Here is a 17,512-nt window from a genome sequence, read left to right as displayed (position 1 = left end):
CATGTTACCCGAGACTCCACCAATCAGAGACTAGTATCTTTGGCAGAGATTGTGAAAAAAACATAGTTTGCTTGAACAGAGGTTAATATCTGACTAACTCTTTTGTCTTGTACTGGAGCATATGCCAGATCATGGCAAGTCTTAATGGATATTTCAGATATAAGGCTAAAAATCAAATCTGCTACAGAGATAATTAATGGAATTTTCACTTCTGGAACCATCCATCAGAAAGAAAGAAATGTTCAGTACCTCTAAATTATTCACTAAGGAGTTGGTGGAGTTTTATCCTGACAATCATTTTGTTTGGCACAGTCCTCACTAAAAGTGCTCTTCAGCTGGCCAGCAAAGCACAGCTCTCCAAAACCACAATATGTTTTTACACTACAGATTCATCTGCTGCAACAAACAAGCTGCATAAATGATTCAGTTTAAGGGGTCTGTCTGTTTCTGACTAAGCTAAGCAAGCTTTTTCCCTGCTTTTAGTCTTTGACTAAGTTAAAATAGGCCACACATACATTTCAAGTGAGTTCAAAGTCAAAGACAAATTTCCAAATACAGAAAATTATTGAGAGTTTTCCAGAGTCTGAGTGGGCTCCTGTGATTTTTGTCATTTGCAGTAAGGTGGTCATAAAAGTCCATCCAAAGTGTTTCTTTGAGGTTGTGGGATTACAAATTAAAATAAATAAACAGGCATAAGTCATACTATTGTGCCACTTATGTTGCTCAGTGATGTGACCACTGTCAGCAGCAGTAGGAGTGGTTTCTTCAAAACCAAACAGAAAGCTGCAACCCAGACATGAGAACTCGAGTCGACGACTTCGACTCGAGTCACATTTAAGCACTTGGACACATCGACGACTTGAGACTTGACTTGGACTTGTGTGCTAAAGACCTGAGACTCAACTTGGACTCGTGATTTGGGACTTGTGCACAATCTTCGATTTTTAATTTTTCTATCATGATCTCCCGTCCCCCTTTCACTTTTCCCCATCCCCTACCGACTAACCAAATGGAGGCTGTCAGCCCTAATCTGATGCAGTTATTTTATGTGTTTGTTCATGGCGTGGGATTTGAGCCCATCGTAAGCTAACGTCCAGATTGATAAATGCCGGTCTGTGCTTGAAAAGTCTGATAAATGAGGGTTATCATGTTTTTATGCAAGAGAGCGTATTTGTATTCTTCTTTTCAAAGAACCAGTGTACAAAAGGCATTATCCTACCTTTTGCTATAGTCTCATAATATTAATCTCCTCAGACTGTCAGTTAAGAAAGAGCATTATCTCTCAAAAACATCAAATATTTTCATTTTCTAAACCTAATAACATGTAATAAAACCACACTCCATCAGATATTTCCTTGCTGTTTGCTTCTGAAGTCTTTCCCTGTGCTTCTCCATATGAAACAAATGAAGGATGCCTCTGTTTTTCTTTCCTTTCACATTTAATAAAGCGATTTCAGGGTTGAGTGCTGAATGTTGCACTGCAGTGAGTGGAGAGGAACAGGAACATCTGTTACCATACAACACATGAACATGATACCTGGTCCCCTGTGATTTCTTGGCACTGATAGCTGCCTTGACACCAGTGTCATAAAATGCATTCTGAGCAATGTACCGCTCCGCTCTGCTCTGTCACAGCATTGATAAGATAAATATTTGATGCTTTCCAGGAATGTGTGCTGTAAATGTAGCCTCTTTGGTAAACAGGAGTCAGGAAAAAAGACAGAATTAAGGAGGAAAAAATAAGTAGGGCCACAAAACATGGCATTTATGCAACAATAGACACTGTTATATTGTTTTACCCCCCTTCCCTTTTTTCAATGCATTTCATAGCAAATGAAGGAATATTGGAACCCATAATACCTCAGCACACTTCTGGCTGTTGAATGAATTCATGCTAAATAAGAACAGGTTGTTTTAATTACACATAATTGATAAGTATCCCTGTCTCCTGTCTCTCAAGGGACATGTGCTTAGAGAGGATAATTGGTGGGATAAGTATCTCACTTATTCACTGATGCGCTCCTCCTGGGATGATATGGAGAGGCTTATAGCTGAATGAGTGTCTATTTATGGTCAGTTGGAGATCTGGAATAATTTCCAAAAACCTTCAGCACTAAATTGGATAGGGAAATCACATGAGGCAAGTTTGAATGATGCATTTAAAAACCTTGTTGAAGTTTAATTCAATCAAAAATTAGAGAGAGGATACAATAGTTCTCCCAAATTGCCACCATCGTATCTTCTCTCTTGCATCAGCACAAGGTAAGCCTGAAAACTTTTCTGATTTAGTTGTCTTACATTTCCCCCAAAAAACATCTAAAATTTACTTTTTCAGAGCAACTGGTGTAATGTAACTTGCAGAATTAATTTTTGAACACTGAATTCTTTAGCGTTCCCACTATTGATTTCTTTAAGCCAGCGGCAGAGTTTCCGCTAGACGTTTTTTGTCCCTGGTCAAAATGACTCACTCCTCAGCCATTTAGAACAACTACCGGACATTTGCTTTAACATTATTTTGCTGCATTAACAGCAGCAAAACGCATAAATCGCTGTCTTATTTTTTGTGTAAGTAGTTAAAGTATCAAAATGAAAGCTGCCCGCGTTTCCTCACACACGCAGTCAGTTACACAATATACGCCCACGTTGAACACATAAACAACAACAGTTAGCTTCACATTAGCACCGTTAGCCTGTTAGCACATTGGCCACTATCATAACTTAGCAGCTTATAACAGCCAAATACCATCCTCCACCGACAACAATGAAGCATCCAAACACATAACAAAAGTGCTCTCTTAACTGGACACTGCGTTAAAACTCTACATTTAAAATGAAAAATGAGTCTTACCCTCAGTTGCTAATATCAGTCCTCATGATGATATAACTGTAACCTTTCTGAAGAGAGACAGAGCCTTGGTTATAAGCTCCAAGCGGTCCATGCCGTTCTACACGATGTGATTTTGTGTTGACTTCAATCCAACTTTATCGGAGGATTAGTCATAGGTAGTTTATCGAAGTCCACTACAACTCTGCCTTTCTCTCTCTGCTGCTGCATTGGTGTTGATGATGCTCAGCTATACAGTTCCCTTTGTTTCAGCCTCTTCATTACTCGCAGCGATGACACAAAATCCCTCCATACTGCTGATAATATTAAGCCTTTGGTTAACCAGGAAAACCTCACTTAGATTAAAATTCTGCTTTACGAGAAAGCTCTGGTCAAACTTTCCCACTTTCCCTGCATTGTCCCCAGCAATACTGAGCATGCACAGAGAGACAGATTTGCTTTGACATCATTGTGCATACATAATTAGCCATGTACTTGCCGTCTGAGGAGATAAACAACCCTAGCACCGCAGGAAAGTAGATGTAGTAAGATTAGGCAACTTTTTATTTATATTAACGCATTCTCGCAACATATCTTCTATGTTACACAAAATATCATATGCAAGTATTCAGTATTTACTTATCTGGTCATTTGCATGTTTTCTGCTGGACATTTTGACCGGTTATATTTTTATCTGCCGGACTTCCGCCCTTTTTACCGGCCAATGACCGGCAAATGTTGGCTAACAGAAACTCAGGCCGGCAGTTATGTTTCTTGTTCAGTAATTGTCCAAGAATTAAGTTTTTCAAATTATTTATTACCTGGGAGTACAATTCTTCTTGATAAATAATGAAATTGATGTACTTTTCTTTCAAGCTAAATTATGCAGTGTGTCTAAAATACAACATAAATTCCTGTTTCTCAGTTTAGTAAATTTTTTGCTGACCTGTTTTTTGGATTGAGTGAACTACAGTGAATTCCTGGTATTTCAAATGCCCTTTAAACGCCTTTTTTTCATCTACATTAAAAAAAAAAATACTGCCCCCTGTGGACTGGTTCCATCAATCTACTAGTATAAAGTACAGATACACATGTGCGGTCAATACTGCAAGAGTATCCACCAATCACCCACTACACGACCCAACCCTATTGAAAATTCACTCCTTTTATTGTGTACTGCAAATGACTGTGACAAATAGATGCAGATCAGACGGGGGGGAAAGCTTCTTTAACTCAAATAAAATCAGGGGTATACCGATAAGCTTATAAACTTTAAGGAGTGCTGGTTTAACTGAAAAGACTCCTACAGTAAAGACAAGTGACCAGAGGTGGACAAGACTGCTCACAGGCAGTGTCAGTCAATTTTCCAACAATCACAGCACACTGAGAGCTCAACTACCATGTCATAGATAGCAGAAAAGCAAACTTGCAATGGCAAAAAACAGAATGTACTAAAAGGGCAGTGACACATCTGAACTTTGCAGAACACAACAGAAACTGTCACACAGTAAAACAGTTTAAACCTTTTATCTCTCTATAACAGGCCCAAAAAGAGACTGCAGGTTATGAACCAGTGCAACCTGTAATCCAGATTTTACAGTAAATATTTTCAGATATAGAGGTGTTGATCTGGCAAAGCAAGACCTTTTAAAGTTGCTTTAGGTAACTATTTTAGCTTTCACGTGATGTCACAAAAACCCTGGTGAGCAAGAAAGGCTTCCTACTACTGTATGCTACGGAGAAGCTGAGAGTCGTAGTTGCTGTCTATGTGTTTCAGCTAGTTTTCTTCTTTGTAATAAAAAGAGACACTGTTCATCTAGGCTTACTCACTATCTCATGATAAAACACTTATGACTAATTCATACAAAGGTATTTTTGGTGAGAACATCTATTTTGACAGCAGTATGATCACCTTTTGTTCCATGTGGGTCCTGTGGCCTCAACTCTCCTGGGACACAATGAGAAGGGCTCAATAGAAAAGACGTTGGAAACCACTGTTTTATACAGCAGCGCCTAACAGACTTATCTAATCATGCTATCAAAAATACTGTTGACTTGAGCAGAATATGACTGTCTTTGAACATTACCAAAGAAGGACACTGACTGACAGCAACAGCTGACAGTGATCCTCAGAATATAACATGAATAAGCTAATGTTGGCTAATTAGTACTCACCTATGCTGTAATGATAAAGAATTTCGTTTGATCTACTATCAAAAAAGCAGCACTGACCCAAAAACAGGGTTTGACATTTACAACTGCCAACTAGCCAAATGTGGGTAGATTTCAGCTGTGGCGGGTAACAGAGGGACCCTAACTAGCCACAATGGCGGGTTTAATTTATCAGTGTCACAACTTATGCTTCACTCTGAAAGTGCTTGTCTGTTAGCCCTGGTGATTTAGGCTTGTTGCCGAGAATCTGTTCGGCACATACCAGGCTCAAATTTCCCCCCAAAAAAGTAAATAGTCTGTTTGTCCTTTTTTGCGTTTTTACGCAGCACCAAGGGCTTTCATGCTGTAAATTCAGTACGTATATTTAGCTTTTTAATACACACAAAAAAGCCTCTTATTGTCATGGTGAATTCCGAACAGGAAGTCTAGCATTTTGAAAAAATGTGTGACATTTTGCCATTTCCCATGGTCCTTCTAGGATTAACTTCTGTGACAGCGTTCATCAGAACTACGTGAAATTTGTTTTATGGCTAGAAGAGACATTAATGAACAAAAGTCAGGCAGCTTTTGTACAAAACTCAAAGGGATAGCCATGGCGAGCCCTCAAATTTGCTTTTTTTTATGAAAAAGGAAATTGCTTATAACTCAGCTTTGCGTAGTCCTAAGTGAATGAAATTATTCATGTATAGTACAGTACAGTATAGTATAGTACAGCATAGTATAGTACAGTATAGTGTAGGCCCCAACACACAACACACTTATGTGGTAATATTTCTTACAGATCATAGCACCTCCTAGTGGTGACAGGAAATATCTTGTTTTTACTCTTAGAGGTATATCTCCTAATGTTTTGATTATTTCCTCATCAAATATGCTGGGTAAACCCTTAAGACATTAGTCTAGATGTGTAGCAAAATTGGTGAATTTTCATCAGAGGGTGTTGATGTGCCGGCATGGTGAACTTCAATTTGGGCTTGATGCTTCACCATAAAATTTCACATTGCTATAATTCAGCTGTTTTTGATCATATCTAAATAAAATTTCATGTGCACAACAAAAGTTGCATCCTGAACACATCTGCATTTGAAATTTTAGATTCAGCCACAGTGTCGCCTACTGGTGATAGAAAGTTACTGCTTCTGTATAATTAGCCATGATTCTTATATGGATGGTCAAATCCCATTCAAATTTGCTTGGAAACATCCAAAGACCTTCACCTTGCACCATTATGAAGATCATGACTTTTTGTCCAACGCTGACCATGGTTGTATATGACTTTTGACTTGTCTGCTGAGTTGTCTGAGATTCTTAAAGTGAAATGAGACATTAAGGACCAGTGGTGGACTTGTTTTACATCACTGTGGCTGCATGGAGACGCTGCAGCAACTAAACCAAAGTGTTCTGAAAGGGATAATAATGTAATAAATGTGATTTTAAAAAGAATGCACTAATTATTAAACTTACTAAACTAATATCTTTGTTTTTCTGCAGTTGTCGATGTAAACATGCAATGTTTTGAGGAGATGTGCAATTAAAATGCCTGCTGCTGCAGCTCCATATAGTGGTCAATACGGTCCTGTCCGTGTTTTGCCCTCCAGGCTTCTGTGCCAGTCACATAACTGAAAGCATGACTAAAAAGACACTTTAAACATTTTCTTACATTTTATAGTTAAAATAATCTAACAAAGACATGCCAGTAATATCCTGGGTAGCTGCAGTTCCCTTTAAAATGTTTTGAATGTAGAACTTTAAACATGGATTGATAGCATAATTTTCTGATTTTGGAGGTAAACAATGGAAGTTACAATGAGACACAACACTGTAGTGCTGCCAGCATTGTAACTTTACTGTCTTGAGATTAAGGTCCATATTTACGAAAGCTCTTGTCGGTGGAAAGTATCTAACCACTGGAGTTTTCTCTGTGTTTGTATTTGTATTTGATAGATTGTTTTCCTATTTTCCAGTAGTGTTCAGCTACAAGAAATATTGCAAACTGTAAGAAACCCATGTGTTCTGATGATATAGTTGCTGCTAAAATCATTAAGACTTTTTTCTAAATATAAATAAGGACCTTGATGTGTTAATATGCTCTCTCTATACACCAGGTATGCAGGTGTGATGGTGAAACAATGACAATATTTCAATCTGTTGCACTGCTGGTAACCTCTGAGGCCATCTGGCAGCTGTGACAGAAACATCACTAGAAGAGCTGAAAGTAAGCCGAAGAAATCCAGATATAAAAGCAGCACCATGCAGGAGTTCAGATCATTTTTCTGTTGGACAGATATAATAATAACTTAATAAAAGGGGTTAAATAAATGTTGTACTAACCTCTGGCATCAAAGAACTCCTCATCCGAGCTGTCAACTGATTCTTGTGCAATGTTCTGCAGACACCAGTGTGTGGCGCTGTGCTTTCGGATTCCTGTTAATAAAAAACAGAAAATCTGCTTTTAGACAGGAAAAAATGAAAGGCAGGGTCTTCTCTGTAATCATAGAACTCGGGGACAAATAAATAATGCATCTTTTTATTCCTCTCCTTTTTTCCCTCCCTATTGATAGCTTTAGAAATTCAGATTGAAAGCAGAGCATGAGTGCCCCCGTTGGGGAGAGATGGCCTTTTAAGTGTCACAGCAGGTGAAACGACCTAAATGTTTCTCTCTTTGAGCAGTGTCAGAGCACACAAGCATCTCAGTAAGAAAGCCAAGCAATGTACTTTATGACCTCCTGATGCAGGAGCTATGATGAAATGGAATTTAAAACACTTTCCATTTGTTCAAAATATTCACTCTAAGTACCCAGATATAAAATCACTGCTAAAAAATGCAGCAAAAGAGCTCATAAAAACCAAAGAAGCTGAGAGAGTCTGCAACAAGGTTGGATGAAGCCCACAAAATGCAAGAAGTGTTCTCTGCCAGGACCAGCATTAAGAAGCCAAATAAAGTGATGACCCTGAAGTTCAACAGCTGAATTAATTACAACTGAAAGTTCAACTTTTCAGAACTGTATTTAATTCTAACTGAACACTAAAACTGAAAACAGCATTTTGCTGTCTGTTCACATTGCCCAGCCCATGTTGTAAAGAGGTGGAGGTTTTGTTTTTGGTTAAGATGCAAGGAAGGAGTTAAATAAAAGTACCTTTTGATAATCCACTGCATGTCTGTATCATTTATCTGAAAAATTACCAAAAAAGAGAAAAAGTGAATTAGCTGGACAAATGAATAACATGCACATAGTAATGGGTGATAAACTGGTATCAGCACCGTCACTGGTATAAATTCTGTCATGTAATGCATTTTTGCAATACAGGCATTCCTGGGTTTAACACCTGAGTTGTGTTGTAGTGCACACGAGGCATAACTGATACCACCGTTGGCATTGCAGAGTGATATGTGACAGACAACTGCTCAGTCTGAGTCCAGTCATCTGTGTGTCTCACTCTAATATCAAAGTGCAACCAGGTAAGAAGCCAAATGTCACCCATTTCTGTCCCTGTTGTTAACATGAAGTAGAGCAATGAGGTAAAACCAGCATTCTTTCCTCTCCAACTTCAATGTGTGTAGTAACAGCAACATACAGCAAATGCTCTGGCTTTGTAGAGTGTCTCTGTTAGCCTGTAATGGGCTTTAACACAAGCTCGGCTTGTCTTGAAATTACAGCTGCAATGATTCATATTGTAAAGGCTTAAAAAGCTATTAAAAGGTGTGTTCTAACTCATGATTCACTTATTCAATGTCCATGATGATCAAAGAAGCTGGCTGTGGGTTTAAACAAGGTCAGGAAGCAGCTGCAAACACAGTTGCTCCATACACTCACAAACACCTCTGCTAAAGCTAGGTTAGATCAATGTTAAACACACCACAGCTTACAAGTTCTTCACAATAAAAGTCCATAGCATTTACTTTGCATGAGTGCTTTTTATTGCGAACGCCCACATCAGGAAATGTGTTCTTAGTAGCAGTATGACACACTCCAGCAGGAGAGAAATGAAACTTACAACTTCAGGTGCAGTTACAGAAAACTAAACTCATAGAGACTCTATCATTTTATGCTCCATCACAGGGGAGAAGGGGGATTTCAACACCCAAATATGCATTTAAATGTGTTATCACTTAATTTTATAATACCATAAGAAATACTGTTATCACAAAGGGGAAAAAACACAGTGATAACATTTTAGGCCATATTTGATTTCTATTTGATCATGTCTGACAGCGACATCTGGCTAATCTCTTTATGACATTATCTCAATTGCCTGCAAGTAACAATTCCTGATGGTTTTGATGATAACTCTGTTTCATGTAGGCCACATTAAAAAGTTATACTTTGTGGCAGTGTATATGGGTTATGGGATGTAATTAAGACCTGTCAGCTCTAATTATTGCTGTCTTAGAAATGTTAAATTTAAGGCAAAGATGGTTCGAATTTTCAACTGAAATTTTGTCCTGTTCTATGTTGGAGGCTGTTGTCAAAACAAATTTGGGTTTTGATGTCAGGATGATTTTTATATACAACCATAATTCAATACAATACATTTAAAGTTATAGCCAAGTTAAAAGTTGGGCTTGTATCCAACCCATTTTATTTTAATCTTAAAATCATTATCTACCCAATACTGGGGGCTGATGTCAGTTCAACAGTAGGCATTGACTTGGGTAGCAATGGCTAAGCAGTTACAGAAGGTCTGAGTTTCCCATGGGGTTTTCCTGTCTAGGAAAGTGACTTTAGTGAACTTCAAGTATATCCTCTTTGCTTGACTCTAATGATGGTGCTGTAATTAACAAAATGCATCCCTGAATGTCTATTGCATTCCTCCTGACATCACAGCAAAGACACAGTATGGCCACAGCAAATTTAATGCTACACTGAAAGCAACCACACAAAACTTCAGAAGACAGGGAAAACTGCTCAAGACCCATAAAACCAGCACAAATGGCAACATGGAGTAGATTCACCAGCCTGAAAATGGGTGCAGCATAGTCCACGTCATGTGTACATCTGTAGGTTACACATACAACAAAAGAGACATTTTGTTCTTCTTCTTCTTTTGTGAATGCATTTGTTTACTCCTTCCTAAGGGAGAGCCTTCTTCTGGGACAGTGAGCAGTTTCCACCCATCATCACCATTGCATTTCAAACACAACAAAACTCAGGCCCGACTCCAGAGCTTTTCTTGAGAGACGTTGCTGAGAAACTCATCCCATGAGGTTTTGTATGTTGCTGGCCCTACCCAACCATGTCACATGTGGGAATAGGTCAAGATACAATGACAGTTTTCTGTATGGTGGTACTGTAATGAGTGTACAAGGTTGTAGAGCCTCAATATTACTGCTGAATTATTATTGCTTTACAAGCACCATATTGATATTAGAATATTTAGAATGATGTTATAATTTTTATAACATTATTTACTTACTTATTTCTCATGTATAGTGATTGATGTTATAGACAACTGAAACTTAAAAGCAAAATTTCCTCTCCTTATGACATTTTAGGTCAAAGAAACTGCAACAGTTTGACAGACCTATCATTACTGTGGTCAAAATAAGATGCTCACACTTTATCTGCCTGCTGCTGCTTATACTGACTGGATGTTTAGTTTGTGGCTTATCTGTACAATGAGGGTGATGTCCATGACATCATGTGATGTTTGGTGTTGTCAGCCTGAGTGTCTCCAGCCTGTGTCTGTGAGTACAGCTCCTTGATTAGTATCACAAACCTGGGCTGTATGTTGATGTTATTTAAACTCCTGCAGTCACACATTCACTCTCTCTGACCTGGCCTCCACAGGTACACCACACTTTGGATTAGTTATGTTAGATTAGGTTGAGCTTTAGTTAAGTTTGTCTTTTACAACATTTACACACATTATCTTCACTCACATCCCACACTACTAACTTTACTGACTTACATACACTATATTGCCAAAAGTATTCATTCACTCATACAAATAATTGAAATCAGGTGTTTCAATCACTTCCATGGTCACAGATGTGTAAAATCAAGTACCTAGGTATGCAGACTGTTTCTACAAACATTTGTGAAAGAATGGGTCACTCTCAGGAGCTCAGTGAATTCCAGCGTGGTGCTGTGATAGGATGCCACCTGTGCAACAAGTCCAGTCGTGAAAGTTTCTTGCTCCTAAATATTTAACAGTCAACTGTCAGAGGTATTATAACAAAGTGGAAGCGACTGGGAATGACAGCAACTCAGCCACGAAGTGGTAGGCCATGTAAAATGATGGAGTGGGGTCAACGGATGCTGAGATGCATAGTGCGCAGAGGTCGCCAACTTTCTGCAGAGCCAATCGCTAGACTTCCAAACTTCATGTGGCCTTCAGATTAGCTCAAGAACAGTGTGTAGAAAGCTTCATGGAATGGGTATCCATGGCCGAGCAGCTGCATCCAAGCCATACATCACCAAGTGCAATGCAAAGCATCGGATGCAGTGGTGTAAAGCACGTCGCCACTGGACTCTAGAGCAGTGAGACGTGTTCTCTGGAGTGACAAATCACGCTTTTCCATCTGGCAATCTGATGGACAAGTCTGGGTTTGGCAGTTGCCAGGAGAACGGTACTTGTCTGACTGCATTGTGCCAAGTGTAAAGTTTGGTGGAGGAGGGATTATAGTGTGGGGTTGTTTTTAGGAGCTGGGCTTGGCCCCTTAGTTCCAGTTAAAGGAACTTTGAATGCTTCAGCATACCAAGAGATTTTGGACAATTCCATGCTCCCAACTTTTTGGGAACAGTTTGGGGATGGCCCCTTCCTGTTCCAACATGACTGTGCACCAGTGCACAAAGCAAGGTCCATAAAGACATGGATGAGAGAGTTTGGTGTGGATGAACTTGACTGGCCTGCAGAGTCCTGACCTCAACCTGATAGAACACCTTTGGGATTAACTAGAGTGGAGACTGAGAGCCAGTCCTTCTCGTCCAACATCAGTGTGTGACCTCAAAAAATGCACTTCTAATGGTCAAAAATTCCCATAAACACACTCCTAAACCTTGTGGAAAGCCTTCCCAGAAGGCTGTTATTATTGCAAAGGGTGGACCAATGTCATATTAAACCCTATGGATTAAGAATGGGATGTCACTGAAGTTCATATGTGAGTCAAGGCAGGTGAACTTTTGGCAATATAGTGTATTTTATGTTATAAATACCTAATTTGTCCTAATTTGAAGTAATTTGGTTTAATTTGGTCTAATTTGGCTTTTTAGACTCTTTAGTTCGGTTTAATTCAGTTTAACAGTAAAGTACCTGGTTTGATTATTTAATTCGGTCTAACCTGGTTCAATTAGAAGAATTGTTTGATTTAAATGTTTAATCTGGTTTAATTTGGTTTGATTTGAACAATATAGATTGGTTAAAACTTTGCCATGGTATTGTCTCCCTTCTTTGTTGTGACCACCTGGGCCAGGTCATGACACAAGGCTTTGACTTAGATCAACAATTAGATGGTTAGTTAACTGGACAAAAAGCTTTTTTGGTTAGCGAGACAACTGGCTTGTAAATCGACTGGATAATCAACTATTATGTTAGTTAGCTGAACAACTAGCCCGTGAGTTTGCTATACAACTGGCTTGTTAGTTAGCTGAGCTACTAGTTTGTGAGTTAGCTAGACAGCTAGCTAGTGGTTGTGTTTACAGCTAGCTCAGGGTTTAGCTTGACAAAAAGACTGCACTGTATGAGGAAAATGCAATAACATTGTTCAGCATTGTGGTATCCATATTACTTGCAATGAATAAGATTGTGTCAAGAGATAATAGTGGTTTTAAAACTCAGCTCTTATGTCCCTATGTTTTATTAACAGGCCCACAACATATGAACACAACATATAAACATATGAACTATCAAGTTTTGCACACATTCACTCTGGGAAGTGTGTTTGCTAACTAGAGATTCATCTGCTTAGCCCATGTATCCCCATCCAACTGATGGTACAATGCATGCTGAACTACTGTAAAATACCAAATAATAGCCGGGGCGTTTATTTGTCTCAATCCCTGAGCAGACCAGGCGTTTATTTGGAACCAGGCGGCTATTTGGGACAAGCGTTTAATTCCCTTCTCACAAAACACCTTGCTTAGCAAAAATTGAAAAAATATGGTAAATTTAATCAAAGTATTTACACCAGTATGAATATCCCCTTCACATTTTTAAGACAAGATTACAGTACCATAGTTGTACTTTTGTCTTCTTCTGTCGACTCTCTAAACACTTTAAATACTGGTAAGGAATGAAACAAACACAAAGTTGACGACAGACAGTTAAATGTTAATGTCGTACTTTTTATTTTTTCACTGCACCGGGGCATGGCGCTGCTATCTCACTTGACAAAACCAGCAAGGGACGGGGGTGTAGCTTCTGTATCTCAGCTCAGTGAGAAGTTGATTCAATGGCGGAATTAGGGTGGTGTTCGGTCCTGTGTAGAATTTGTTCATGGTGTGATAAGTCAAATGTACTGCCACACCCAGCGGTTAATTGGGACCTGGCGATTATTTGGTATTTTATGGTAATCTAAAACTAGCTTGTGGGTTAGCTGAACATCTACCATGTGGGTAAGCTGAGCTTGTGGATTTCCTGAATAAGCAATTTCTAGGTTGGTGAGTTAACAAGCTTGGAAGTTATCTGGACAACTGGCCTCCAGTTAGCTGAACAAATAGCTTGTGGGATGTTGCCAAATACATTGCACTTTCCAAAAGCACCATTACAAAGCTACTTTTTATTACACAAGCAGTGAATCAATAATTCTGCATTTTTACAGAATTAACCTCCCCTGAAAAACATTAAGTAGTAAACATTATTAACATCCTAAGGCAGCTGTAACATCAGAGGTGCTAAGGCACATTAACAGATCATCAATGAATATGATTTAGACAGACGCTCTCTCTTCAACCGTTAACCTTGACGACCCTACTCTTCAGCAAATGGTTCTCCTGAGTCTCTGGGATCTGTGAAGCACCATAGAGCCTTTAACCCCGTCATTCTGGCCTTTACTCGATGATAAGTGAGGAGGTTCAGACGAGGATTAGTTTTCTGAGCATTGATTGAGCGTCGGCTCACAGTCCAGCAGCAGGGCTGCCAGCAGGCTAAACATTTCTTCTACACTTTAACAGTCAACGCTTACACACATAACAGCCTTGAGTACCAATTTGTGTTGAATAAACTGTATGTGGGGAATCTCAGCATATACATGCCAAGCAATCTGAACAAATGGCACAATTCTGCGCTTGAAGAGAAACAAGCAATTACTATGCAAGACATCAACATAAATACCATTTCAAGGAAAAAAACATCTCCCTTTGAAAATAGAAAAATGTCTCTCCCTCTTAAAACACAAATAGCAGCTACAAGCATAGGCTATGTGAAACACTTTGCAAAGACCTGTCCAGAGTCTTTTAAATACCTGAGAAAAAGGACAGCTCCCTATTCAGTTATGCTGAAAGCATGTCAGCAGGGCACCATCAAACAACAGACAGCTGGCTGTTATCTTCTAATGGAAGAAAGTTGCCATCACACAAATCTCAGTGGTCTATCCTTTACTAAGAGGGAAAGTAAATTACCTGTGATAGTTAGCAGTTAGGTGGCAGATTTACAGGGAACAGAGCAATTGTCTGCTTCAGACAGTAGTCAAAGACAGCTTTCTTTTTTCTAATCAGTGACTATTGATTTGGTTAATTGACTGAAAACACTGACTTAACATGTCTTTAAAATCACAGACAGGGAGTTTGAGCTGAAAGATTTTCATGACCAACAACGGCTTAGCTCAGATTGCTGTGTTCAGGACAATAGATGAAGCTAATATAACAGATTGGATTTGGTGCATTACAAGTTAGGCTACTGTAGTGTTATCGTTAGCAAGTAGCTTTTTGCTGGCTTTAAGAACCTAAGACATTTTATACATTGACACTGGAGAAGAAAATGTATCCTAAAATAAAGTCAAGAAATAGCTTCCGAAAAATATGTGAATTCAATCTACACCACTGAACAAAAGTATTCAGCCGCATGACCAACAGAAACTGTATTGACATTGTCTGCGAATACATGTACACAGGTGCATCTCAATAAATTAGAATGTCATCAAAAACTGATTTATTTCAGTAATTCAATTCAAAAAGTAAAACTGATGTACTATATACATTCATTACACACCAACTGTTATATTTCAAGTCTTTATTTTATTTAATGTTGATGATTTTGGCTTACAGCTAATGAAAACCCAAAATTTAGCATGTGGCTATAACAGCCTCCACTCTTCTTGGAAGGCTTTCCACAAGATTATGGAGTGTTTTTGTGGCAATTCCAAAGAGCATTTATGAGGTCAGGCACTGATGTTGGACAAGAAGGCCTGGTTCGCAGTCACCACTTTAATTCGTCATGGTATGTTGAAGCTTTGAGATTGGCCTTTGCTGGAGATAAGGGGCCTGGCCCAAACCCTGAAAAACAGCCCAATACCATTATCCCTCCTCCACCAAACTTTACAGTTGGCACAATGCAGTCAAGCAGGTAATGTCCCAGCATCCAAAGAACATGTTTCCACTGCTCCACAGTCCAGTGTCGGTGTGCTTTAAGGTTAGCTTGTAGCTGCTCAGCCACGGAAACTCAATCCATGAAGCTCTCTCCTCCAGTTTTTGTGCTGACATTAATACCAGTGGAAGTTCAGAACTCTTCAGCTTTGAGATCAGCAGTGGCAACTTTTACACACCATATGAGGTCTTCTGCTTTGTGGCTGAGCTGCTGATGTTCCTAAATGCTTCCACTTTCTAATAATATCACTTACAGTTGACTGTGGAATATCCAGCAGTGATGAAATTTAACTAACCGTCTTATTGTAAAGGTGGCATCCATCACAGTAGCGCACTTGAAGTCACTGAGCTCTTCAGAACGACCCATTTTGTATCACAAATGTTTGCAAAAGGAGACTGTATGGCTAGATGCTTGACTTTAAACACCTGTTGCGACAGGTGTGACTGAAACAACTGAATTCAATAATTAACAGGAGTAGCCACATGTTGATATCAGTGTTGTAACCTGCTTTATTTTTACTCACCATTTCCCACTTTTGCAGAGTGGATTTTCTTCTCTTCAGCTGCACCTACCCACTGGGTAGGTCTGAAACTTCAAAAAAAGTTAAGCTTTAAGCTGATGATGGTCTTGTTTACGTTTCTAGGTCATATGCAAGCATTGGTATTAATTTCAGCTTCTTTCATTGCCTCCTTAAAATTAGCAGTTGCTAACCCAGCTGAAAGGAGGTTGGCGTCCCTTGCCTCCAGAGCCACAGGGCACTGGGTTTGCGCTCCCATACTCAAATAAATGCTTACGAATGAAGATCTGCAAAGAGGTAGTTCTTCTGATGCTGCAGCTGTTAGATAAGCTGCACTTCACATGAAGGCGATAGCTATAGATATGACAGCTTTTGATTATTGAAAACAATTAATTATTTAATTAAATAATTAAATATGTGATTGCAAAATTCTGACCTGGTGTTCAGCATTTAGAATTAGACCTGCCACTGACAGCTGTGCTTTCTTGTCGACTCTTAAGGATATGAGAGGTCCACGATACCTAGGAGGCTCATGCAGGAGTGAGCATTCCCCTTTGCCACCTTGTTCAAAGCTCCTGTTGGCACAGAAAGCACAAGCCAAGTGAGAAGAGGTGCTGATGGGGCGCACAGTGTGAGCAAAGGAAAGGAACTGCTTTGAAAAATAAAAACACTTCCGATTCAGCCCTCCCAAGCCTGCTGCTTTCTCTGAAAGAAAAAAAACTGCTCTTGGTAACTTTTTGATTTGTGGAGTGCAGAGGAGTCACTGTCGGTCATATGAGACCTCACAAGGGACCTCAAAGTAATGTTTGCATTAACACTTCCACTGCTGGCAAAGAGACTTATTTCTGTAGCTGCTTCTTCTGCAGTTGCACATTCACTTTGAATTTCTCATAAGGTTCAGGCAATCTGTCCAGCTGTTTATGCTGCTGGAGTCTCACTGGAGCACATATCACCAAGAAATGCCATCCCTGCTGGGTAATGGGAATGATTGAAGTATCTCCCTGCAGGGTATTTCAGTACACTGTATGCTTGAAAGAACTACAGATTATTATCATACAAGCAGCAGGAGCGTGAATGTGTGCCGCATACCTGTTTGTACCGTGAAGACACACATGTCAACAGAGAGAGAATACCCCTCGTTTCAAAAAATTTACTAGACCACCACTGCAAGATGGCATTTGATATCTAATGGACAATATATATTTACTGACTTCAAAATGAGTTTCCTAGGAAGATCTTTACTAAAAACAGTGGGGAAATTGAAACCTGGGTTTCCACTTGGTGATGACTTTGAAGGGATACTCTAATCTACAAGGATTTTAGGATAGAAACCAGTCTTGTTTCACCTTTTATATTACATATTCACAGTATGTATTCTGGTGCACTGAGATTCATCAGTGTGCCTTTCTTTCTCATCATTTCACTTTATCCAAAGTCAATGTGACTTCTTTAAGTATATGCCAGCCAATGAGCTG

At 39.2% G+C, this 17,512-nt stretch overlaps 1 protein-coding gene across 2 annotated transcripts in view; it reads right to left on the bottom strand.

Annotated features, from left to right (window-relative positions):
- Positions 1–17,512, bottom strand: part of pitpnm3 (PITPNM family member 3) — a 152,459-nt gene that overhangs the window by 112,211 nt on the left and 22,736 nt on the right. For both annotated transcript variants that reach the window (XM_041813635.1, XM_041813641.1), the window contains exon 2: positions 7,328–7,420. In XM_041813635.1, coding sequence (XP_041669569.1) covers positions 7,328–7,420 — 93 coding nt within the window. The remainder of the gene's footprint in view (positions 1–7,327; positions 7,421–17,512) is intronic.

The sequence above is a fragment of the Cheilinus undulatus genome, linkage group 2, assembly GCF_018320785.1.
Source record: "Cheilinus undulatus linkage group 2, ASM1832078v1, whole genome shotgun sequence".
Classification (NCBI taxonomy): domain Eukaryota; kingdom Metazoa; phylum Chordata; class Actinopteri; order Labriformes; family Labridae; genus Cheilinus; species Cheilinus undulatus.
This window is presented reverse-complemented; position numbering and strand designations above follow the sequence as displayed.